Below are 25,196 nucleotides of genomic sequence, written 5' to 3'. Positions count from 1 at the left end.
TTCCCTTCCTATGCTATATAAAATGGCAAGTCCTCAGCCCTCCATAACTCTTTCACAATGCTTTATTTTTCTGCACAACATGAATATTGTTGAGTTTTCTTTTCTTTTCTTTTTTTTTGAGATGGAGTCTTGCTCTGTTGCCCAGGCTGGAGTGCAGTGGCACGATCTCGGCTCATTGCAACCTCCACCTCCCAGGATGAAGCGATTCTCCTGCCTCAGCCTCCTGATTAGCTGAGATTACAGGCGCGCACCACCACACCCGGCTAATTTTTTTGTATTTTTAGTAGAGATGGGGTTTCACCATGTTGGTCAGGCCGGTCTCAAACTCCTGACCTCATGATCTGCCCCAGCCTCCCAAAGTATTGGAATTACAGGCGTGAGTCACAGCGCCCAGCCATGTTGTTGATTTTTCTATAATTCACCCCTCCCCGTTAGGATGTAAGTGCCTCAATGGCAAAACTTGAGTTTCATTCACTGCTCTAGACATGGCATCTCAAACAGTGCTTAGCCACATGGAGTGTACTCAATGAACAGGCTAGTGGTTATGAGAATGAACTGTCTGGATTCCAATCTGTGCTCTACCACTTACTAGCTGGTGAACTCAGGCAAGCAACCTAGACATTTCCATGCCAGTTTTCCCATCTGTAAGTTGGAGACAGTAACAGCACAGTTTGCAAGCTTATAGTGAGGACGCAGTTAATATTTATAAGGCACTTTGAAGAGCGCCTGGTCTATAGGATGGGCTAGCGAAATGTTTGATCTCTTTCTGTTAATATATTTTCATATTACAATTATTTGGTATGAAAAGGTATGGCCCCTACTGAAAATAAATAAATTCACAGGAAAATATCTAAAACTCTATGCACCTAGTTACATTACACATAAACATATATAAAGTAAAAATGACAGAATTACAGAAAGAATTTGTTAATCCACCATGCTAGTGGAAGACTTTAATCTACCTCTATCACTAAGTCAGGTCGAGAGAAACAAATACAGTACAAATTGAAAAACACAATTAGTTTGAGTACATATGTCCATCCTGTATCCAAAAATTAGATACATAGTATACTGTTTTCAAAGAATCATGGAGCACTTATAAAAATAGATCAATAAACAGGATTAACAGTTAGATAATGCATTCACCTGGAAGCTAACACAACACCCCCCAACCAAACACACACACACACTCTCTATCTCTCTTTGGTTTTAACCAATTAGTGGTTACTTGTGATCATGTAAGACGTCTAGTAATATGCAGAACAGAGCCAATGCAGCCAATCAAAGGTTTTTGAAGAACTCAAATCATTGTGATTTTTCGGCACTGTTTCTTTTTTTTTTTTTGAGATGGAGTTTTGCTCTTGTTGCCCAGGCTGGAGTGCAGTGGGTCAACCTTGGCTCACGGCAACCTCTGCCCAGTTTGAAGCGATTCTCCTGCCTCAGCCTTCCAAGTAGCTGAGATTACAGGCATGCGCCAACATGCTCGGTTAATTTTGTATTTTTAGGAGAGACAGGGTTTCTCCATGTTGATCAGGCTGGTCTCGAACTCCCCACCTCAGGTGATCTGCCTGCCTCGGCCTCCCAAAGTGCTGGGATTACAGGCATGAGCCACCACGCCCAGCCCCTACACTGTGGTTTTTATCATCATAGTGAAAAAAAAAAAAAAAAGGCTCTTTTAACTCTATGCTTTGTGTCCACTTTCCAAAAGAAAGAATGAAAAGAAAATAGGTAAGAATAAGCCAGACGGTGTCTCACCCAGTGCATTATTCCTGCTTCTTTTAGCCAGCAGAGTGGGATAAAGCCTAAGCTTCAGGAGAGCCTAGTACACTGTACATCTTTTTTTGAGATGGAGTCTCACTCTGTCGCCCAAGCTGGAGTGTGGTTGTGCGATCTCGGCTCACTGCAACCTCCACTTCCCAGGCTCAAGCGATTCTCCTGCCTCAGCCTCCCAAGTAGCTGGGATTACAGGCACCTGTCATCACGCCCAGCTAATTTTTGTATTTTTTTTAGTAGAGACGAGGTTTCACCATGTTGGCCAAGCTGGTCTTGAACTCCTGACCTTAGGTGATCCGCCTGCCTCGGCCTCCCAAAGTGCTGGGATTACAGGCATGAGCCATGGCACCTGGCCCCACTGTACATTTTCAGTACTGCTCATTGACAACTTATCTTTTCCTTTAAGTAGGGAGAATGAACATTAAGAAACAGTATTTGCACCAGGCATGGTGGCTCATGCCTGTAATCCCAGTGCTTTGGGAGGCCGAGGCGGGTGGATCATGAGGTCAGGAGATTGATACCATACTGGCTAATACAGTGAAACCCCATCTCTACTAAAAATATGAAAAATTAGCCGGGCATGGTGATGGGCACCTGTAGTCCCAGCTACTTGGGAGGCTGAGGCAGGAGAATGGCGTGAATCTGGGAGGCAGAGCTTGCAGTGAGCCACAATCGCGCCACTGCATTCTAGCCTGGACAACAGAGCAAGACTCCGTCTCAAAAAAAAAAAAAAAAAAAAAGAAAGAAACAGTATTTGCCGTATTAGGACACAAAGAGAAAACAACCAAAATCACAAAGTCCATGTACTCTGACAAAATACTATTAAATTAGAAAAAAATATATCAAATATGGTCTGATTTTTTTTTTTTTTTTTTGAGACAGAGTTGCACTCTTTTGCCCAGGCTGGAGTGAAGTGGCATGATCTTGGCTCGCTGCAACCTCCATTTCCCGGGTTCAAGTGATTCTCCTTCCTCAGCCTCTTGAGTAGCTGGGATTCTAGATGCCTGCCACCACGCCCGGCTAATTTTTGTATTTTTTAGTAGAAGCGAGGTTTCACCATGTTGGCCAGGCTGGTCTCAAGCTCCTTACCTCCGGTGATCCGCCCGCCTCAGCCTCCCAAAATGCTAGGTTTATAGGTGTGAGCCACCACGCCTGGCAAATATTGTCTAATTTCTATTATAACAAACTAGATCACTCAGGAGCTGTTTGGAAATACCTTTCTGAATATTTGGTGATGTTTTAGAATTATAATAAATACACTGTATATAAAACGAGGTAGTAAGATTTTCAGGACTGCTATAGCCATAAATGTTTATATTAAAAGACTGAAAATGAATGAGCGAGTGGCCCAACCTACAGATGAGACATTGATGAAGGTAATTCCACATTCATAGCACTTACACCTTTTGTTCTAAGTTACTGTGTGGCCACTCAGTTAAGAGATGAGGCATCCTAACATTGATTACGTTCCTAGGGCTTCCTCTAAATGAATTCTCTCATGCATAAAGGGAGGAATCACTGAAAATTTTTCTGAAATTAATACACTCGTGAGTATTGCATCCAAGGAACATTTACATATTTCTCCTAATATAAGAGGTATCACTGAAAACATTCCCTCATCCTTTATCTTAAGAAGTTCTGGCTGAGAGTGGTAGCTCATTCCTGTATACCCAGCATTTTGGGAGGCTGAGGCAGGTGGATCACTTGAGCCCAGGAGTTTGAGAGCAGCCTGGGAAACATGGTGAATCCCCATCTTTACAAAAACTAGACAGGCATGGTGGTGCATGCCTACAGTCCCAGCTACTTGGGAGGCTGAGGTGGGAGGATCCCTTGAGCCTGGGAGGCAGAGGTTACAATAAGCCAAGATTGCACCACTGCACTACAGCCTGGGCACAGATGAAACCCTGTCTCAAAAAATAAATTGAATAAATAAATAGTTATCTTACACTGAGTTAGGTTCCTAAAAAATGTGGAAAAATGACATTCTAATACTGATGGAATTCAATGGTTTTTCTAGTATGAATCTCACTTCTTAAAAATGGAGAGAATATTCAAGGCTTTTATAGCGTACCAAACTATACTGTCTTGTGCTTGGTAATATGACTGTTTGTGTTATAGGCTTTTCAACACTGTGTATACTCAGCATATTCCTCTGTTGTATGATCTCCGAAATGTGACTTAAGGAATGAGTGTCCCCTGAATGGTTTTCCATTTTTGATGCCACACGCAGGGTTTCCCCTTATTGTGAGTTGTCATGTGACTCCCTGAAGCCATCACTGAAGGCTTTCCTACAGCTACTGCATTACCTGGGCAGCTCCCCAGTAGATACTTTTTTTTTGGTAGGGGGAAAGTTTGAGCTCAAAGTTTTACCATACAGATTACACTCACAAGATTTCTCTCTAGAGTGAGTTAACCTGTGGGTGATTGAATGCTACTCCCATATTGATCAGATTAGAAGTTGGCGGGGCATGCTGGCTCATGCCTGTAATCCCAGTACTTTTGGAGGCCAAGATGAAAGGACTGCTTGAACCTAAGAGTTTGAGACTAGTCTGGGCAACATGGCAAAACCCTCCCTCTAGTTTAAAAAAAAACAAATTAGCCAGACATGGTGTCATGCACCTGTAGTCCCAGCTACATTGGAGGCTGGGGCAGGAGAATTACTTGATCCCAGGAAGTAGAGGCTGCAGTGAGCTGTGATCACACCACTGCACTCCAGACTGGGTGACAGAGTGAGACACTGTCTTAAAAAAAAAAGAGGGTCAGCTGAAGGCTTTCCTCCACTGATTTCATGGCAAGTTTTCCAGATGGTTCCGAATGGCTACTGTTCATACCTCCTGTGGTGTTCTTCCACATTATATCAGGATTGGTGTGTATGACCAATGTAACAGGGACATGAAAACATATCTCACTGAAGCTAGGTCATAAAAGACATTATGCTTTCTGTGTTGGCTCCTTTAGATCACTGGCTTTGGGGAGAAGTTTCTTCCATAAAGAAACTCAGCCCTGTTGAGAGGCCTACGTGATTTGGAAGCGCAGGTCCCTTGGAAACAGCTAGCATGCACTTGTCGGGCATGTGAGTAAGCCATTTGGAAGTGGTCCCTTCACCAGTAAAAATTCTGGATGATTACGGTTCTGTTGACATCTGGACTGTAACCTCTTGAGAGATCCTGAAGAACTATAGAGCTATGTTGTTTCTGAATTCCTGACCTACAAAAATTGTGAGATAACAAGTGTTTTTGTTTGAAGCCACAAAATTTTGGGGGGTAATTTGTTACACAGTAGCAGGTGATTCATACATCTGGTTAGAGTTCGCTCATGTTATCTGAGGCATGAAAGATCAATGAATGCTTTTCCCACAGTTACTGAATTCACATTTGCCTATTATGCATTCTCGTATGCACAGAAAGGTAGGAGTTACTTGTGAAGGACTTCCCGCAATAATTACATTCATAGGGTTTTTTTCCAGTGTGAGTTCTCATGTGTTTCTTAACGGACGAGAGAACATTAAAGGCTTTTCCACAATCACTGCACTCATAGGATTTCTCTCCATTATGTATTCTCCTGTGAATTGTAAGAGAAAAGCTATTGGTAAAGGATTTCCCACACTCATTACATGTGTAGGGTTTTTCTCCAGTATGAGTTCTTATATGCTGTGTCAGATTCGACCTCCTCCTGAAGGTTCTCCCACAATCGTGGCATTCGTAAGGGTACTCCCCTGTATGAATGCTATAGTGCGAAGAAAGAGATGACCTCGTGCCGAAAGCCTTTCCACAATGATTACATACATAATGACCCTCCCCCGTATGAACTCTCTTGTGCCTTGTGAAGATTGACTGAGTGCGGAACTCACGAAAACACTGGTTACATTTGTAGGGTTTTTCTCCAGTGTGAATTCTCAAGTGCGGTCTGAGGTATGAGGAATTGCTGAAGGTTTTCCCACAGTCACTGCATTCGTAGGGTTTCTCCCCATTGTGGATTCTCTTATGAACAGTAAGGTAAGATCTGCTGCTGAAGGTTTTCCCACAGTCATTGCATTCATAGGGTTTCTCCCCATTGTGGATTCTCTTATGAACAGCAAGGTAAGATCTGCTGCTGTAGGATTTCCCACATTCACTGCAGCCATAGGGTCTTTCTCCAGTATGAATCTTCCTGTGCCGCGTAAGGGAAGATTTTGTGCTGAAGACTTTAAAACACTGATTACATTCGTTGAGTGTTGCTCCAAGATGATTCCTCTCCTATTGATTAAGAGATGACAATAAGTACCATTTATAATATTTTTAACATCAAATGCTGTCAGAGGAATTTCCTCTCCCAGGAATTCTGTTGTGTATCATAGTATTGGAATTAATGTTTTTGCCATCATGAGTGCTGGTACATGGCTTCTGTCAGTTTGAATTCTTAGCATTTAAAGAAGATGGATTCTTTCTACAAATCTTTATCATATTCACAGAGTATTTTCTGATAAATTTAAGGCTAATTTCTTTTTCAAATACCCAATATCTGACTCAGACTACTGGAAATATTTACTTGTGGGAATTCTCAGGAAAAACAAGTTTGGGGCTAACTAATGCTTTTCTCCAAATTCAAAATAATTTCACAGTATCTCTCCAGAGGTACTACTTTCTCTTTGAAAAAAATGACACTTTCCTTTAATAACTATTTAATAAAGCCACTTTTTTTTTTTTTTTTTTTTTTGAGACAGAGTCTTGCTCTGTCGCCAGGCTGGAGTGCAGTGGCACAATCTCGGCTCACTGCAAGCTCCACCTCCAGGGTTCAAGTGATTCTTCTGTTTCAGCCTCCCAAGTATTTGGGATTACAGGTGTGCATCACCACACCCAGCTAAGTTTTTTTTGTATTTTCAGTAGAGACGGGGTTTCACCGTATTGGCCAGGCTGGTCTCCAACTCCTGACCTCATGATCCACCTGCCTCAGCTTCCCAAGGTGCTGGGATTAAATGCATGAGCTACTGTGCCTGGCCAACAAAGCCAGTCCTTGTGGCTTTTCTCATGTAGGGCATTCTACCATGGAAAAACCAGGAATCACCCATGTTAGTCTTACCATTTTCATATTTCTAGACTGTTCTTTTCGAAAAACATGCAGCTTAGGAGTTAACCCTTTGGCTTTAAGTGGATTCTCCACATCTGAAACAAGTTAAAAAGAAATTTAAGTTGATAGAAAAGAGGCAAATTTTAAGTTGATGGTGAAATAGTAAAATGCATACGTGAGTGAAGGCAGAATCTGAGAGGTGAGGGTTTTTGAGAAGGCATTCAGTGAAAGAGATATGGGTGTGAAAATTTTAGGCAATGTTTAAGAAAGACTCTAGGAAGATTGAGATTGATGTTGACAGAATGAAGGAATTGTCAGGAAGGCAAGGTGGACTGAAACTGATCAAAGAGCTCATAGGAGACTTAAATTTCAGAAAAAGAGATGTCTTTTTTTCTCCCCTGAGGCCCAAGTAAAGTATGAGATGACAGAAAGTTGGAAGTCATGAAGGTACATGAGGGGGCTCAGACCAAACGTTCTTGGCCTTCTTGGGAAAAGGGGCATTTACACAGTTCTCTGACTGATATTTCCTAATGTATTATAATACTCCCAACTTCTCAGTCCCTGGCCAGAGCTGTTCCTCACAAGGACTTATATCCACCTGGTGCTCACCTGGACAGGTACCTGAGAGAATTCCTCTCTCTTCTGTCATCACTTTATCTTCTTGCTCCAGCTGGGAGATCAGACTAGGTTTATCAACTTGGTTCCCTGTACATGAAGAAAAGACACATGATGTAGGGGGACTGTGCAGCAGACAAGCTCTCCCATGAAACTGAAATCAGTTCTGAAGGTGAAGAGGTGTGGCTTCAGGAGCAGAGAAATAATTATGCCAAAATTGAATAAATACAGCAACCGTCTTATACATACACACACACACACAACCCACAAGCAATATCTAGGATGGTTGCAGGATAACTGGTCCCAGGAGCCCCTGTCCAGGTTTAAATACAGAATCTGAAAGCCCAAAAGATTTAACTACAGAGAATATATAGTCAGGGAAAGAAGGAGATCTTCATTTCATACAGATAGCATTAGACAGACAGCTCCATGAGGGTGGGGGGCATGTCTGTTGCATTCTTCACTACTCCCACATCCCAGCACAGACCTAGGAACAGAGGTGCTTACGAAGGACTTAAACGAAGTGATGTCAGTGAAAGTAGTGGAGTAGGGAACTCCACAACTCCATCCCTTCACAAAAACAGTACGTATATGGGCAAGAACAGAATCAACTTCATTGGAGCTCTTGAATGTCATCAAAAGTTTACAGCCACAGGAGAATGCCTAATCAAGACAGACAGCCGAATCTGGGTAAGAGAGATCTGTGACATTTTAACTGACTCTAGCTGCACACTCTATTCCCCATTTTGTCTTGAGGACAACAACCTGTGTTTCTAGTGCTGAAGGGAACAGAATGCACCTTATTCTCAAAAACCTGTGGTTGTTCTCTTCTGACCTGTCTGCTGGCTCCCTGATGGGCTGGATCAAAGGGCTTCCCTTTATTTGTGTAACTCCAAACTCTCCCAGGTCTGAAGAGGCTACACCTATGGAAGCTGGAGGGTGGAGAGGGAAGTGTGTCCCAACACATCTAAAGGCAAATCAGCCACTGCTCAACGGGGCAAGGGAAAACTGTGAAGCAAACAAAAGACTAACCAAAAAACCTGGGAGGAGAAGTTGGGAACAAGATGCTCTGAGTAGAGCATCTTTCCACACCTCCCCCCCCCCACCAAGATGGAGTCTTGCTCTGTCGCCCAGGCTAGAGTGCAGTGGTGTGATCTCAGCTCACTGCAACCTCCACCTCCTGGGTTCAAGCAATTCTCCTGCCTCAGCCTCCCAAGTAGCTGGGATTACAGGCATTTGCCACCACGCCTGGCTGATTTTTTTGTATTTTTAGTAAAGATGTGGTTTCACCATCTTGGCCAGGCTGGTCTCCAACTCCTCACCTCGGGTGATCTGCCCACCTCAGCCTCCCAAAGTGCTGGGATTACAGGCGTGAGCCACTGCGCCCGGCCTCCACACATTTCTAGAAGGCCATGCTCATACCCAGGGATGAACACATGCTCAGAGAAGATCTGAGAAGGCACCAAGCCCTCACCTTTGACTGACCTTCAGGCGCTGCATAAGAAGGAACTGAAGGCTAAGTCAGAGTTGTAAGATGCTTTAGCTGAGTTTTGAAGACATGCTTCAACATGTAATTCAGATCCATTGGCAAAGACTGGTCATCTTTTGGGTTCCAGGTATTTAAGAAAATCTCTGACAAATTAATCCCAAGCTGAACACTAAGCTAACAGAACAGAGACTTCAGTGGCCACACATGACCAATACAGACGTTACAAAATTAGTTCAGAAATGTCACTAAACAAAGAAATAATACCAACTACAACAAACCTTGGGGAGGGGGGAAATCAGATTTAAAGAACTGCCATATTGTAATATTCTGAAAGTAGTTTTCAGCAAATAAATTATGAGGCATGTAAAGAAACAAAAAAATGGGCCGGGCGCAGTGGCTCATGGCTGTAATCCCAGCACTTTGGGAGGCCGAGGTGGGCAGATCACAAGGGTCAGGAGATCGAGATCATCCTGGCTAACACGGTGAAACCCCATCTCTACTAAATATACAAAAAATTAGCCAGGCGTGGTGGTGGGCGCTTGTAGTCCCAGCTACTCGGGAGGCTGAGGCAGGAGAATGGCGTGAACCTGGGAGGCAGAGCTTGCAGTTAGCCAAGATTGCACCACTGCACTCCAGCCTGGGTGACAGAGTGAGACTCCATCTCAAAAAAAAAAAAAAGAAAGAAACAAAAAAGGAAACTGCATTATAGGAAAAAAGAAATGAACAGAAATTTTCCACAAGGAAACCCAGTCATTGGATTTATTAGGCAACGACTTCAAATCAACTATTTCAAATATGCTCAAGGAGTTAATGGAAACTGTGTACAAAGAACTAATGGAAACCATGAGGATGAATTCTCACCAAATAGAGAAAATCATAAAGAGATGGAAATTATAAAAAGGAGCCAAATAGGAATTTTAAAATTGAAAAATATATATTATCTGAAATGAAAAATGTAGTAGAGGGGTTCATCAGAAGACTTGATCAGGCAGAAGACACAATTAGTGAACTTGATGACAGGTCAGTTAAGATTGCCTGATCTGTAGAGCAGAAATTAAAAATAAAGGGAAAAAAATGAGCAGAGCCTAAGAAACCCAGAAGATACCATCGAACATCTGAATACACATAATGGGAGTTGCTACTGGAGAGGAGACAGAGAAAGGAGCAGAAGGAATATATGGAAAAATTGGCAAGGGGCAATGGGTCACGCTCTAATTACAGCACTTTGGGAAGCCGAGGTGGGAGGATCACCTGAGGTCAGGAGTTTGAGACCAGCCTAGCCAACATGGTGAAACCCTGTCTCTACTAAAAATACAAAAATTAGCTAGCTGTGGTGGTGCGCGTTTGTAATCCTAGCTACTGAGGAGGCTGAGGCAGGGAGAATTGCTTGAACCCAGGAGGCAGAGGTTGCAGTGAGCTGAGATCGTGCCAGTGCACTCCAGCCTGGGCGACAGAGTGAGACTCCGGGGGGAAAAAAAAAAAAAGGAATATATGGAAAAATAATGGCCAAACTTTCCCAAATTTGATGAAAATTACAAGTCTACACATCAAAGCAGCTCAAGGATCTCCCAATAGGATACACTTAAAAACTCATACTGAGATACCTTAAAATTAAACCGTCAAAAGCCAAAGACAGACTATCCTGAAAAATGGCAAGGGAGAAATAAGTCATCATGTACAAGATTAACAGCTGATTTGTCACCAGAAACCATGGAGGCCGCAAGCCAGTGGGATGATGACATACTCCAAATACTGAAAGAAAGATATCAACCAAGAATTCTATCTCCTGCAAAACTATCATTCAAGATAGTAAAAAGGCAATCCACTGAATGGGAGGAAATCTTTGAAAATGATATATCTGATAAGGGTCTAGGATGCAGAACATATAAAGAACTCTTACCACTCAATAACGAAAAGGCAAACAATGCCCCCCAAATGGAAAAAGCACTTGAATGAACATTTCTTCAAAAAAGATGTATAAATGGCCAACAAGCACAAGAAAAGATGGCCAATCTCATCATTTTTTTTAGGGAATAGAAATAAAAACCACAATGAGACAGACAACCACAAGAATGGCTATCATAATTTTTTAAAAAAAGGAAAAGAGACAAATGTTGGTAAGGATGCAGAGAAACTGTAATACGTTGCTGGTCTCATGCACTGCTGGTAGGAATGTAAAATGGTGTGGCAGTTGTAGAAAAGTTTGGACGTTCCTCAACACATTAAACACAGAATTACCACAGGACCCAGAAGTTCCACTCCTAGGTATATACCCAAGAGAAAACAGGTGCTCAAGCAAAATCTTGTATATGAATGATCATAGCAGCACTACCCACAATAGCCAAAAGATGAGAACAGGCTAAATTTCCATCAGCTGATGAAATGATATATAAAAAGTGGTATATACACATAATGGAATAATATTCAACCATAAAAAGAATGAAGTTCTGCTATGTGCTACAACACAGCTGTACTTTGAAAACATCGGCCAGGCGTGGTGGCTCATCCCTGTAATCCCAACAATTTGGGAGGCCGAGGTGGGTGGATCACTTGAGGCCAGGAGTTCAAGACCAGCCTGGCCAACATGGTGAAACCCCATCTCTATTAAAAACACAAAAATTTGCTGAGTGTGGTGGCACATGCCTTTAGTCCCAGCTGTTGAGGAGGCTGAGGCAGGAGAACAGATTGAACCTGGAAGGTGGAGGCTGCAGTAAGCTGAGATCACACCACTGCACTCCAGCCTGGGCAACAGAGCGAAACTCCATCTCAAAAAAAAAAAAAAAAAAAAAAAAAAACAAGAAAGAAAACATTATGCTAAGCAAAAAGTGAGACACAAAAGACCACATTTTGTATGATTTCATTTATATAAAATGTCAAGAATAGGGCCAGGAATGGTAGCTGACATCTGTAATCCCAGCACTTTGGGAAGCTAAGGCAGGAGGATCACCTGAGCCCAGGAGTTTGAGACCAGCCAGGGCAACATAGCAAGACCCCATCTCTACAAAAAATAAACAAATTAGCTGGGCGTGGTGGTCCGCACCTGTGGTCCCAGCTACTCAGGATCATGCCACTGCCCTATAGCCTGGGTGATGGAGGGAGACACTGTCTAAAAACAACCCCCTCAAAAAGAAGAGACACATCTATAGAGATGGAAAGATTAGTGCCTGCCAAGATGTTCAGGAGGGAGAACTGGGGAGAGACCACTTCATGACTATGGGGCTTATTTTTGGCGTGACAACTATGTTCTGGAATTAGTGGCGATGGCTGTACTACACTGTGAACCTACAAAAAGCCACCGAATTGGACACTTGAAAATAGTTTAAATGGTGACTTTTGTGTCCTGTGTTACCTCAATTTAAAAAAAGAAAAAAAAGACTTACTTCCTGAGTCATTAAATAAATGCAGGAATGACATTAGGCTTACCCAGTGAGGCCAGGTTCCTGCAGTTCTCCAGCATCACGTCCCTGTACAGTGTCCTTTGGGCAGGGTCCAGCAATGCCCACTCCTCCTGGGTGAACTCCACGGCCACATCCTCGAAGGTCACCAAGCCCTAAAGCATTGCAAACATCACGGCTTAGCCAAGGACCACCCCCACCAACGTGCACAGGAAGAGGGGCCAGGAGAACAGAGCCAGGGCTGGGGAAACCTGAGCACGAGATGTGGGGGGGTTCTGAGCTCCTCTCCTGGGGTTCTGAGCTCTTCTCCCCGGCTTCTGAGCTCAGCCCTCAATGCTTGTCTCCTTAGGCTACTCCCAGGTCCAGCGCACAGTACCACAGAGCAGCTGTCTTTTCTCACTCAAACTGGGAGCTCCTGTGATCTTATTTCCCTCAATCTCCAGGGGATCATGGGCCCGTGACATGGCAGAAATCAGAGAAATACTTGGTAAGTGAATGAATGATTTCTGTATGGCCTTTATTAATTGCTTGGGTTTAGAACATCATCACGTCTTTACTTGGCTTTCCCTTAAAACTCTCAGGAGCACATGATGTACTCAGGGACTCTGGAGGGAGCTCTGAACCTGCAGTAAACGTTGACACACACTGGTATTTTCTGGGCAGCCCTCACTCAGAGACCCTGGGATGCCTGAGGAACAAGTTTGGCCATGGGGCTCCAGGCCACTGAAAGGCATCGAGTCCAACCTTCTGGCTGAAGGAATCATGATTTGGAAAAAGGAACATCTGACTCACCTTTAGCCAGCTTCTCAGGAGCTCATTAACCAGCTCTCCGCCCTCTGTGTGTCCTTCTCGCTGAGAGGCTGGGAACAGGGAAGACAGAGCTGGAGGAGGAGAAATGAGTACCAGGAATCCACACCTGCCCTGTGTCCACTCACACATCTGGAGGCTTCCCCACCTGCCTGCGATCGACCAGGTCCCCATGCATACACAGTCACCCACAAAGCATCCACCTCTACTCCACGCAAACACCAACCCACAGCAATCCAAGGAAACCAGAGCATGGCCCTGCCGCATCCACGCCAGGAAACAGGGCTTAAGGTCTGACTGCACTTGGGGAAGGGATTATTCCCACTTCACAGATGAGGAAACTGAAGTTCCAAGGGCGTCACTGTGTTTTTATCAGGTTCACAGAAAGAACTAAAGGGAGAATTCAAAAGCTCCAGCACATTCACCACACAGGTGACACCCACAGACACCCAAATGCCTAAGTCCCAAATCCCGAGAGCCGCCCGATCAGACACGGAGGACCTCTGGGCCCCTGGGGCTCCACTCCTGCCTCACCTGCTCTGCCCAACCCCCTCCCGTCCCATGCTGTGGGTCAGGACTTTTCAAGGCTGGACTCTGAGAACTGCCAGGACCCCACGACTCACCAGCAGTTGGGGGCAGGATGACGGCTGCCATCCTGTGACTCTGACAGCAACAGGGCAGCCGGGAAGCAGGATGCTCCTTCCTTATCCTGCAGGGCTCTCAGGACAGCACTCTGGAAGAAATGGGGGGAACACTCTGCCTCGGTCACCCCCTCTCCAGCCCGTGCCCTGCCTCGGTCACCCCGTCTCCTGCCCACGCCCTGCCTCGGTCACCCCCTCTCCTGCCCGTGCCCTGCCTCGGTCACCCCCCTCCAGCCCGTGCCCTGCGTCGGTCACCCCCTCTCCAGCCCGTGCCCTGCCTCGGTCACCCCCTCTCCAGCCCGTGCCCTGCCTCGGTCACCCCCTCTCCAGCCCGTGCCCTGCCTCGGTCACCCCCTCTCCAGCCCGTGCCCTGCCTCGGTCACCCCCTCTCCAGCCCGTGCCCTGCCTCGGTCACCCCCACTCCAGCCCGTGCCCTGCCTCGGTCACCCCCTCTCCAGCCCGTGCCCTGCCTCGGTCACCCCCTCTCCAGCCCGTGCCCTGCCTCGGTCACCCCCTCTCCAGCCCGTGCCCTGCCTCGGTCACCCCGTCTCCAGCCCGTGCCCTGCCTCGGTCACCCCGTCTCCAGCCCGTGCCCTGCCTCGGTCACCCCGTCTCCAGCCCGTGCCCTGCCTCGGTCACCCCCTCTCCAGCCCGTGCCCTGCCTGGGTCACCCCCTCTCCAGCCCGTGCCCTGCCTCGGTCAACCCCTCTCCAGCCCGTGCCCTGCCTCGGTCACCCCGTCTCCAGCCCGTGCCCTGCCTCGGTCACCCCCTCTCCAGCCCGTGCCCTGCCTGGGTCACCCCCTCTCCAGCCTGTGATCTGCCTGGGTCACCCCCTCTCCAGCCTGTGATCTGCCTCGGTCACCCCGTCTCCAGCCTGTGATCTGCCTTGGCCACCCCCTCCTCCTGGTTTCCACCTCACCAGCTCAGATGTCGCTACCCCTCATTTCAGCTGATTTCCTCCTCCCCACCCCCCACTCTCATGCCAGCCCAGCAGAGCTCCAGCCATTTTCTATCAGAGACCCTAGGTTCCTGCAACTTCTAAGAATCGATCTGTAAGATACACAAATGTAAAAGTTGTGTAAGATTATTCACTGTGGCATTACAGTGCACCCATTAAAAAAAAAAAGAGAGAAGATCTCTAGATATCAATAGAGGTTATTATCGTCAGTAAATTTAAGGGGAAAAAAAAGTACCAAATAGTATATATGGAATGTTTCCTTTTTTATGAGAAAAGAAGGGCTGTGTGTGTGTGTGTGTGTGTGTGTGTGTGTGTGTATACACACAAAGATGAAAGCGGCTGGCCGGGCACGATGGCTCCTGTCTGTAATCCCAGCACTTTGGGAGGCCGAAGCAGGTGGATCACGAGGTCAGGAGATCGAGACGATCCTGGCTAACATGGTGAAACCCCATCTCTACTAAAAAAATAAAAATAAAAAATTAGCTGGGCATGATGGCACACACCTGGAATCCCAGCTACTTGGGAGGCTGAGGCAGGAGAATGGCGTGAACCTGGGAGGCAGAGCTTGTAGTGAGCCGGGATCACACCACTGCACTCCAGCCTGGGCGACAGAGCAACACTCCGTTTGGAAAAAAAAAAAAGTGGTCAAGGGTGTGTGTGGGAGGGGTTGGTGGGGGCGGGGGCAGGCGCCGTCTGCAGTTAGAGACTTGTAAGAGTTTGGGCCAGGTAGACAAAACAGAGCTGTAGAGGGTGGACGGTGCTGGCTATTCATGGAAGGCAGGGCCACTCAGTCTCTCTAGGAATTTGTATTGAGATGTAGCATTCAGGCCCTGGCTTCCTTCTAGATCTCTTGCCCAGGGAATTTATCCTGGGTGACCCCCATACCCCCAATCTCCGGGGAGAGAAGGATTGGGAGAGGAGTGAATGGAGAGCCATTCCCCACAGGCCAGTTGTTCGCTGGTACTTGGAGCCAAGCAGAGATGGGAGGCTCTTTCCCATTCCTGCCTGCAGCCTCACAGCCCCCACCCTCCAATTAATACAGCTGCCAAGTGTCTCTGACATCTGGTCTCTGTGGTGTTAACAGAACTCCCAAAATTCACATATACATGTGAAAAGTTTATATATTTGTACTTATATGTAAAAGCCTGAAAGTTTTAGTATTATGACATGCAAGAAAATCTGTATTATGGCCAGGCACAGTGGCTCACGCCTGCAATCCCAGCACTTTGGGAGGCCGAGGTGGGCGGATCACCTGAGGTCAGCAGTTCAAGAACAGCCTGGCCAAGTTGGTGAAACCTTGTCTCTACTAAAAATATATTTTAAAAATTAGCTGGGCATGGTGGTGGGCGCCTGTAATCCCAGCTACTTGGGAGGATGAGGCAGGAGAATCGCTTGAACCCAGGAGGCAGAGGTTGCAGTGAGACCAGATCGTGCCACTGCACTCCAGCCTGGGTGAGAGTAAGACTCCATCTCAAAAAAAAAAAAAAAAACCCAAAAAAACAAACATCTGTATTATTTCTCTACAGTTCCATGTATTTATACTTGTTTGTGAGTGGGCTCTTCCAGCAGCTGTGTTGCACAAACGGTAGAGAAGAGAACTCTGCATAGGTGAGCCCCTGGTGGGTCGCCCCCTCTTCCCTCCCAAGTCCAAACCAGGCGTAGCATTTCCTCACCCAGTTATTCCTCTCAAATCCCTTCTGCAGCCCTAGGGTCCCGACGTTGACCCTTCATTCACGTTTTATTGATGCCTGCCCCCAGCTGGGTGCTGGAGATGGAGGGGAGGAAGATCCCTGTCATCTAAGAACTGGCTTTCTGGGAGCGGGACACACACACAGACCTGCCGCTGCATTTCAGAGTGATATGTGAGATGGCAGAGGGGCACATGGCATCCAACCCAGGATCTGGGAAGAAGGGGACTGGGAAGCCTTGGAAGGAAAAACACTATAAACATTTGAATTGAGTCTTGAGAGTCGAGGTAGGGTCTTGCTCAGTGGAAAGTGCACGTGCAGAGGCAGGAAAGCAAGCTGCTTAGGAAGCCAAGTTCACAGTTTGGAGCATGTGGACAAATAAGGGGCCAGAGTGCACAGGAAAGGTTGTATTTTGAAAGGTATTATAAAGAGTGGTGAGGAGTTTGAACATGAGAGGCAGTGGAGAGCCAGCAAAGGCTTTTCAGGCAGGGGAGTGACTGAAGCAAATTTATCTTTATGTATTTATTTTGAGACAGTCTTGCTCTGTCACCCAGGCTGGAGTACAATGGTGAGATCTCGGCTCACTGCAACCTCCGCCTCCTGGATTCAAGCAATTCTGTCTGCCTCAGCCTCCCGAGTAGCTGAGATCACAGGCGCCTGCCACCATGCCCAGCTAATTTTTGTATTTTTAGTAGAGACAGTGTTTTGCCATGTTGGCCAGGCTGGTCTTGAACTCCTGACCTCAGGCGATCTGCCCACCTCAGCCTCCCAAAGTGGTGGGATTACAGGTGTGAGCCACTGTGCCTGGCTGTATTTTTTTTTTTTTTGAGACGGAGTCTCGCTCTGTCACCCAGGCTGGAGTGCACTGGCGTGATCTCGGCTCACTGCAAGCTCCACCTCCCAGGTTTATGCCATTCCCTTGCCTCAGCCTCCCGAGTAGCTGGGACTACAGGCGCCCGCCACCACGCCCGGCTAATCTTTTTTTTTTTTTTTGTATTTTTAGTACAGACGGGGTTTCACCACGTTAGCCAGGATGGTCTCGATCTCCTGACCTCGCGATCCGCCTGCCTCGGCCTCCCGAAGTGCTGGGATTACAGGCGTGAGCCACCACGCCCAGCATTTTTTTTTTCTTTTTTTTTTGAGATGCAGTCTTGCTCTGTTGCCCAGGCTGGAGTGCAGCGGTGCCATCTTGGCTCACTGCAGTCTCCACCTCCCAGGCTCAAGAGAGTCACCACGCCCAGCTAATTTATGTATTTTTAGTACAGACGGGGTTTCACCCTGTTGGCCAGGCTGGTCTTGAATTCCTGACCTCAGGTGATCCACCTACCTCGGCCTCCCAAAGTTCTGGGATTACAGACAGGCTTGAGCCACTGCTCCTGGCCACAAATTATCTTTTACAATAGCCGTTCTGGCTTCATTGCAATGGACAGATGGAAGAGACTAGAACAATGCCGCCCAGCAGGGCTTTCTGGGATGATGGAAATGATCTTAATCTTTGCTGTTCAATAGGGGCATTAGCCACATGTCGCTGTCAAGCACTTGAAATGTGGTTAGTGCGACTGAGAAGCTGAATTTAAAATTTTATGGAATCTTAATTGGTCTACATTTAAATTAAAACAACCGCATGGACCAGCAGCTACCTTATTATACAGCATAAGTCTACAGGCTGGCAGGCCTGTTAGGAAAAGAAAAAAATAAAAGAAAAATTGAGATGTCTTGGAAGGTTGAAAAAAATTTTTTTAAATAGTGTTTACATGTTTTGTGTACTGATTTGCATATAGCTATATTTATTGACTTATTTTGACACACATTATCACACACCCCTTAGTATCCTTCTCTTGAATATAAGCCATCAAACAAATAATTTTTAAGATACCCTCACTCGTGGCTCACACCTGTAATCCCAGCACTTTAGGAGGCCGAGGTGGGTGGATCACCTGAAGTCAGGAGTTCGAGACCAGCCTGGCCAACATGGCAACACCCCATCTTTACTAAAAATACAAAAATTAGCTGGGCGTGGTGGTGTACCCTTGTCATTCCAGCTACTTGGGAGGCTGAGGCAGGAGAATTGCTTGAACCTGGGAGGCAGATGTTGCAATGAGCTGAGATCGCACCACTGCACTCCAGGCTGGGCAACGGAGTGAGGCTCTGTCTCAAAAAAAAAAAAAAAAAAAATACCCTCACTCTTAGTAAGTCCTTGTGTTTACAACCTGAACACAGGAAAAATCCATTCGCAGGTTTTCTACACAGTGGGGTCTTGCAACTTGCAGGTTCTACACGGTACCTACCTGATCATACAGAAGTCCATGGATCAGTGAGGATAGGTGAACCTTGAGGCTGGTTTCAACACAAATCTGAGCTTGAATTATACTTTTTTCGTCTAAATAAAAAGGGCACAAAAATCGCTTATGAGGCCTTTTGTAGGGAGTAATATGTACGTATAGTAAAATGTATTTACTGAGACTAATACAGTTGTTGCATAGAAAGATCACCCCATTCACTTAAAAAAAATTGATTTAAAGAATAATAAGAACCCAGGCTACTGGCTGTGCCTGAATTCACCAGATTCCTATCCAGCCATCTGGTCCCTAAAATGGGACAAGAAGCTTAAAGCTGTTTTCATCTGACTTGCTTAACTCATTTGGCTGGAGATTGTATGGTGACTCCAGCTGCTTTAAATTCGTCACTTTAGGCCTTATAAGTGGACTCGGCTGAATTCTAAATAATTTCTACAGTGTATTCAGGACTGCAGAGATTTTAATGCCCTCCAGCAGGGTTTCCCAACCTGGGCACTAATGACATTTGGGGCTGGATGAGTCTTTGCTGGCGGCGGCTGCTTTACGCGCTGCAGGATGCTGAGCTGCTAGCATCCCTGGCCTCCACCCTCTAGATTACAGTAGTAGCACAGTCCCTCCGACCCTCCATTTTGTGACATCCCAAACCGTCTCCAACTATAGCCAAAAGTCCCCTGGGGCGCAGAATCGCCCCGGGTGAGGGCGACAGGGTGAGGACGACAGAGTGAGGATGACAGGGGGCGCGGGGCCCGGACACCGGAGGAAACAGCAGCTTCCGGCTGAACTGAGCGCACAGCCCGAGGCCTCAGGGGCGGAAACCCGGCTCCCGGGAGGGACGCAGGCCCGCGGCTGGGGCCCCTCTCTGGACTCGGACTCACGGAATGAAGCACCTCTCGCAGAAACCGAAAGATTCTCCCAGACGCTGCAAGCGCGGCTCTTCTCAGAAGACACAAGCGCGCTTCCGCTTCCGGTCTCCGGCCAGCCACACTGCACCTCCGCTTCCGGCTCCAGCTGGTCCCAGCCCAAAATGCGGCGTGTCAGGACCCCCGGGTTCAGGCTGCTGGTGCAGCGGCCGCGCACCCCAGCCTCCGGCTGAGGTGTTCTAGTTTGCTTAGTTATTAATACAACCAGGTTGGGCCCTGGCTAGGGACAGCCGCGGAGGCAGGGTCGTCCTGGCGCGGGTCTGTCGCAGGGTTGGGGGCGGAACTAGCTCTTGAGCGGGGCTGTGGGCGGTACCAGGCCTGGAGGCGGGCCTGAGTGTTGACGGGGATCAGTTCCGGGGGCGGGGACCAGCTCTGGAGCGGGGCTGTGGGCGGTACCAGGCCTGGAGGCAGGGCTGAGTGTGGGTGGAGATCAGCTCCGGGGGTGGGGAGAAGTTCTGGGGCGGGACCGTGGGCGGTACCAGGCGTGGGGGCGGGGCTGTCAGGACAGAGACTAAGTTCCGGGGCGGGGTTGTGGGCGGGCATTAGGTTTGATGGGCGGGTCTTGCTGTGGGTTAATACCAGGTTTGGTGGGGGAGTATGTGGACAAGATAAGGCAGTGGTGGGGCATGGAATGGGGTTGAGCTAGTAGGCTGAGAGGACAAGACTTGGTGGAGGTCAGTTTTTGGGTGTAGGGCTTTTTGTGGATTTTAAAACTGTTCAGGTAGCAGGATGCAAAGTGAAGTTTTCTTCAGTCCTTTCTCCACATTCACCGCCTGTTAAAATGATATAGCCACACATTTAGGGCGTGTGTGTGTGTGTGTGTGTGTGTGTGGGGCTTTTCGTTTGTTTGTTTTGAGACAGGGTCTCACTCTGTGGCCCAGGCTGGAGTGCAGTGGTGCAATCATAGCTCACTGCATCCTCGACCTCCTGAGCTCAAGCCATCCTTCCACCCGGGCCTCCCACAGTACCAAGCCTGGCTATTTTTGTATTTGTTTGTAGAGAGGAGGTCTGTGTTGCCCAGGATGGTCTAGAACTCATGGCCTCAAGTCATACCCCACCTCGGCCTCCCAAAGTGCTGAGATTACAGGTGTGAGCCACACCACACCCAGCCTTTTTGTGTGATTTTGAGCTTCCTAATTTCTTACAAAAATGGGATCATGTATGCATATTTCTCCCATCCAGAGGGGGGCGAGGGGAGGGAGGACTAGGGAGGGATGTCTCCAAGTGAAAGCCAAAGCTGATTAATTGTCTCGTGCACATCTGGATCTACTGAAAAGAGAACTACATTTCTGGTGGAGAAAATAGGTGTTGGAGTCATAGGAAGAAATAAAAAAGGAAATTTTAAAATTTAAGAAATCAAAAGAAAAAATGAGAAAAAATTATTAATGACATACTACTTGTTACATGTCTGGCTAAGGTTTAGATGCTACAAATGGTAAATATTGATGTCATAAAATGATAAACATTGAATTTTGCTTTGTCCAGATTCCTTAAATGATTGTGTTTGGCGAGGAAAATTAGTTTTACAGTACGTAAGAGTTATGTGCTAATTGTTTCGGAGAAGAAAGTAATTCAATATAGTTTAAAGCTGATAAATGAAAAAGCGGTATAAATACCTAATTTACAAATATGTAATTACTATCAGAAAAAAAAAAGTTGCTTCTAGGAGCCAGGCTACAGGGTGAGGAAGGGAGCTTTTCGTTGTGAAAATTAAGATGTGATTTGAGCTCTATGTGTGAACACATACACCCTGAATTTGTATGCAAAAGGAATCGCTAAACTCTAGGAAAAAAATGTGAATATGATTCACTTTACAACAATGGAATGTATTTGAAGACTCTGGAATTCAAGAATTAAAAGGAAAAAAACCCAAAAACCCTATGGCCATCCTAGTGGACAAATGAATGGGACATTACTTTCCAACCTGCCTGGTAATAAACAGTTTTACATACATTATCCCTAAATATTTTCACAGAGACCTATAAGGAAGGTGTTACTATCTATCACTATTTATAGATGAGGAAACATATGGTGATCTGTGTGCTAAATTTTTCATATTTCATTGTGGGCAACAAGCCATCCAGGTGCTGAGACAAGAGACCGAGGGCATGAGCTGTTCCAGTATAATAAAATATATAAAATAAGAATAGTTATACTAGATATAGATCATAGATATGATTATATGTGAATAGCACTAATCATTAGTTTGTAGCAATTACTCTTTATTCCAATATTATAATAATCCTAACTCTACAATCATAACCTAGGAAAAACCAGGCCATACAGAGATAGGAGCTGAGGGGACATAGTAAGAAGTGACCAGAAGACGAGTGCGAGCCTTCTGTTATGCCCGGACAGGGCCACTAGAGGGCTCCTTGGTCTAGCAGTAACGCCAGCGTCTGGGAAGACGCCTGTTGCCAAGTGGACCTTGGTCTAGCGGTAGTGTCAGTATCAAGGAAAAACACCCGCTACTTAGTGGACGGGGAAAGGGAGTCTCCCTTTCCCCAGGGGAGTTTAGAGAAGACTCTACTCCTCCACCTCTTGTGGAGGGCCTGACATCAGTCAGGCTCACCCGCAGTTATCTGGAGGCCTAACGGTCTCCCTGTGATGCTGTGCTTCAGTGGTCACACTCCTGATCCTCTTTCATGTTCCATCCTGTACACCTGGCTCTGCCTTCTAGATAGCAGTGGCAAAATTAGTGAAAGTACTAAAAGTCTCCGATATGCAGAAATAATGGCGTAAACTGTCTCTCTCTCTCCCTCTCTGTCTCTGCCTCAGCTGCCAGGCAGGGAAGGGCCCCCTGTCCAGTGGACACATGACCCACGTGACCTTACCTATCATTGGAGATGGCTCACACTCCTTACCTTGCTCCTTTGTCTTGTATCCAATAAATATCAGCACAGCCTGGCATTCAGGGCCTCTACCAGTCTCCGCGTCTTGGTGGTAGTGGTCCCCCAGGCCCAGCTGTCTTTTCTTTTATCTCTTTGTCTTTATTTCTACAATCTCTTGTCTCCACACACAGGGAGAAAAACCCACCGACCCTGTGAGGCTGGCCCCTACATTTCATAGTTCTTAATGTTGTTTTATTTAAAAGTTTTTAATTAGATTTTTAAAATTAATAAAATAATATATGCTCATTCTCACAAATATGGAGTATGTAAAACACAATTCAAAACTCCCTTTCCTGGGCGCGGTGGCTCATGCCTGTAATCACAGCACTTTGGGAGGCAGAGGTGGGTGGATAACTTGAGGTCAGGAGCTCGAAACCAGCCTGGCCAACATGGTGAAACCCTGTCTCTACTAAAATTACAAAACAAATTAGCCAGGTGTGGTGCCTGTAATCCCAGCTACTTGGGAAGCTCAGGCAGGAGAATTGCTTGAACCTGGGAGGCAGAGGTTGCAGTGAGCCAAGATCACGCCATTGCACTCCAGACTGGGCAACAAGAGTGAAACTCCATCTCAAAAAAAAATTAAAGTAAAAAAGAAAATAAACCTCCCTTTCCCTTCTCTAATTTGACTTTGAGGTGACCATTACTATAGTCCTTGCTCTATGAAAAATTAAACTTAAGACATGTAATAATATAATTTACTACATAAATACTAGAAAAAGCATTTTATCACAATATATATTCCTATATTGAGAGTTTTAAAATAGTTTTTAAAAATAGTATAATACTATATACTAATTATTCTGGAGATTACTTTAAAAAATTAACAGACCATGGACTTTTTTCCAGGTAGATATGAGTGTTTAGCCAAGTCTTAAATAAGTGATATGATATTCCAATTAATTGCTGTACCAAAATTTATTTAATCACTCATCTACTAACACATAGTCGTATTATGTAGTTTTTTTTTTTTAATTTTTTAAAAAGAGGCAGGGTTTTACCATGTTGCTCAGGTTGGTCTTGAACTTCTGACCTCAGGTGATCCACCTGCGTCGGCCACCCAAAGTGCTGGGATTACAGGCATGAGCCAGTGGACCCAGCCGAATAAATCAGATTTAATATCTAGACAGAGATGGATGCGTACCTATAAAAATTAATGTTAGAAAGTTTAATTTACCATCTAATTTCTAATTTTACTAAGAGTAATAATATATATATTTTTGAGACAGGATCTCTCACTCTGCTGCTCAGGCTGGAGTGCAGTGGCTCCATCATGGCTCACTGTAGCCTCGAATTTCTGGGCTCAAGTGATCCTCCTGCCTCAGCCTCCTGAAGAGCTAGGACTACAGGTGCACACCACCACATCTGGCTAATTTAAAACATTTTTGTAGACATAGGGTCTTGCTATGTTGCCCAGCTGGTCTTGAACTCCTAGCCTCAAGTGATCTGCTCACCTCGACCTCCTGAGTAGGTGAGATTACAGGTGTATGCCACCATGCCCAGCTAATTTTTCATTTTTTTTCTTTTTCTTTTCTTTTTTATAGAGATAGTCTCTTGCTATTTTGCCTAGGCTGGTTTTGAACTCCTGGCCTCAAGCAATCTTCCCGCCTTGGCCTCCCAAAGTGCTGGGATTACAGGCATGAGCCACCACTGCTCCTGACCTGGTCCTTGTACTTTGAAAAGGGCATGACATGAATGAATATATTTAGTACCTCGATTGTGGTGGTGGCACCATAAGTGTATGCATATGTCCAAACCCATCAAAATGTATACATTTATTATTTATTTTTATTTTTGAGACCAAGTCTCCTCTGTCACCCAGGCTGGAGTGCAGTGGCAGAATTTGATGGGCAAGCTCCAGAATTCTTCCACCTTGCGATCCAGCAAGTAGGAAAAAAAAAAAAAAAAAAGGTCAATCCAGAATTTACTAAAGTAAAAGTCTTCTGTGTATTGGAAAGGGTTCACTGTCTTGAGGAAGTGTTGGAAACCAGAGATTTCTCTCTTTTGGTGTGAAAGGCAGAAGTAAATTCTTTAGTAAATTTTCTCTTTGTATCTCTAGCATCTGACAGTCATTGGTCTCTGGTTTTTTTGTTTTGTTTTGGTTTTTTGTTTGTTTGTAATGGCGCCGTCTCAGCTCACCACAACCTCCGCCTTCCAGGTTCAAGCGATTCTCCTGCCTCAGCCTCCCAAGTAGCTGGGATTACAGGCCTGCACCAGCACGCCCGCTAATTTTGTATTTTTAGTAGAGATGGGATTTCTCTATGTTGGTCAGGCTGGTCTCAAACTCCCAACATCAGGTGATCTGCCCACCTTGGCCTCCCAAATTGCTGGGATTATAGGTGTGAGCCTGGTCTCTGGATGCCCCTGAGAAAGTCATATTCTAGGATGGGGTACTTCTCTGTGTTGCGGAATTCCTGGCTTCCTGTAATCCTGATGTTTCCAGTAAGGCACACAGCTGTGAACTGTCAGCAGTCAGTATTCTCAGCAGCTGGGGGATGGAGGCATTGGCCATGGACAGGACTCTGGGTTGAGACTCACAGCATCCACTGCACATTCTGTTTTATTCCCATCCTTGCTATTGTTAATAATGTTAACTGGGCACACACATGTAATCTCATCAGTTTGGGAGGCCAAGGCAGGAGGATCACTTGGGGCCAAGAGTTTGAGGCCAGGCTGGG

At 46.0% G+C, this 25,196-nt stretch overlaps 1 protein-coding gene across 6 annotated transcripts; it reads right to left on the bottom strand.

Annotated features, from left to right (window-relative positions):
* Positions 1-921: 921 nt before the first annotated feature.
* Positions 922-20,143, bottom strand: ZNF557 (zinc finger protein 557). 6 transcript variants are annotated; one of them, XM_063801091.1, is made up of 9 exons: positions 19,586-20,143; positions 18,702-18,793; positions 15,051-15,182; positions 13,749-13,858; positions 13,111-13,199; positions 12,347-12,473; positions 7,429-7,524; positions 6,832-6,914; positions 2,585-6,008 (listed from the first exon to the last, which is right to left on the bottom strand). In XM_063801091.1, the coding sequence occupies exons 4-9, from the start codon at positions 13,777-13,779 to the stop codon at positions 5,142-5,144; spliced, it is 1,293 nt and encodes a 430-aa protein (XP_063657161.1). In that variant the 5' UTR covers positions 13,780-13,858; positions 15,051-15,182; positions 18,702-18,793; positions 19,586-20,143; the 3' UTR covers positions 2,585-5,141. The 6 variants fall into 6 exon arrangements, with proteins under 6 accessions (XP_054529054.1, XP_054529056.1, XP_054529053.1 ...); XM_054673079.2 differs by lacking the exon at positions 15,051-15,182 and having other exon boundaries at positions 922-6,008; XM_054673081.2 differs by lacking the exon at positions 15,051-15,182 and having other exon boundaries at positions 922-6,008; positions 13,111-13,178.
* Positions 20,144-25,196: the final 5,053 nt, after the last annotated feature.

The sequence above is a fragment of the Pan troglodytes genome, chromosome 20, assembly GCF_028858775.2.
Source record: "Pan troglodytes isolate AG18354 chromosome 20, NHGRI_mPanTro3-v2.0_pri, whole genome shotgun sequence".
In the NCBI taxonomy this organism is placed as follows: Eukaryota; Metazoa; Chordata; class Mammalia; order Primates; family Hominidae; genus Pan; species Pan troglodytes.
Note: the sequence above shows the minus strand (reverse complement) of the source record. Positions and strands in the feature narration are given on the sequence as shown.

What these genes read in the sequence shown, in the direction of transcription:
- ZNF557 (XM_054673079.2), bottom strand. Translation starts at nt 13,779, where the DNA reads ATGGCAGCCGTCATCCTGCCCCCAACTGCTG. An exon ending in CATCCTGCCCCCAACTGCTG is followed by an intron (nt 13,200 to 13,748) that starts GTGAGTCGTGGG and finishes CTCCTCCTCCAG; the next exon opens with CTCTGTCTTCCCTGTTCCCA. An exon ending in AGTCTAGAAATATGAAAATG is followed by an intron (nt 6,009 to 6,831) that starts GTAAGACTAACA and finishes CTTAATCAATAG; the next exon opens with GAGAGGAATCATCTTGGAGC.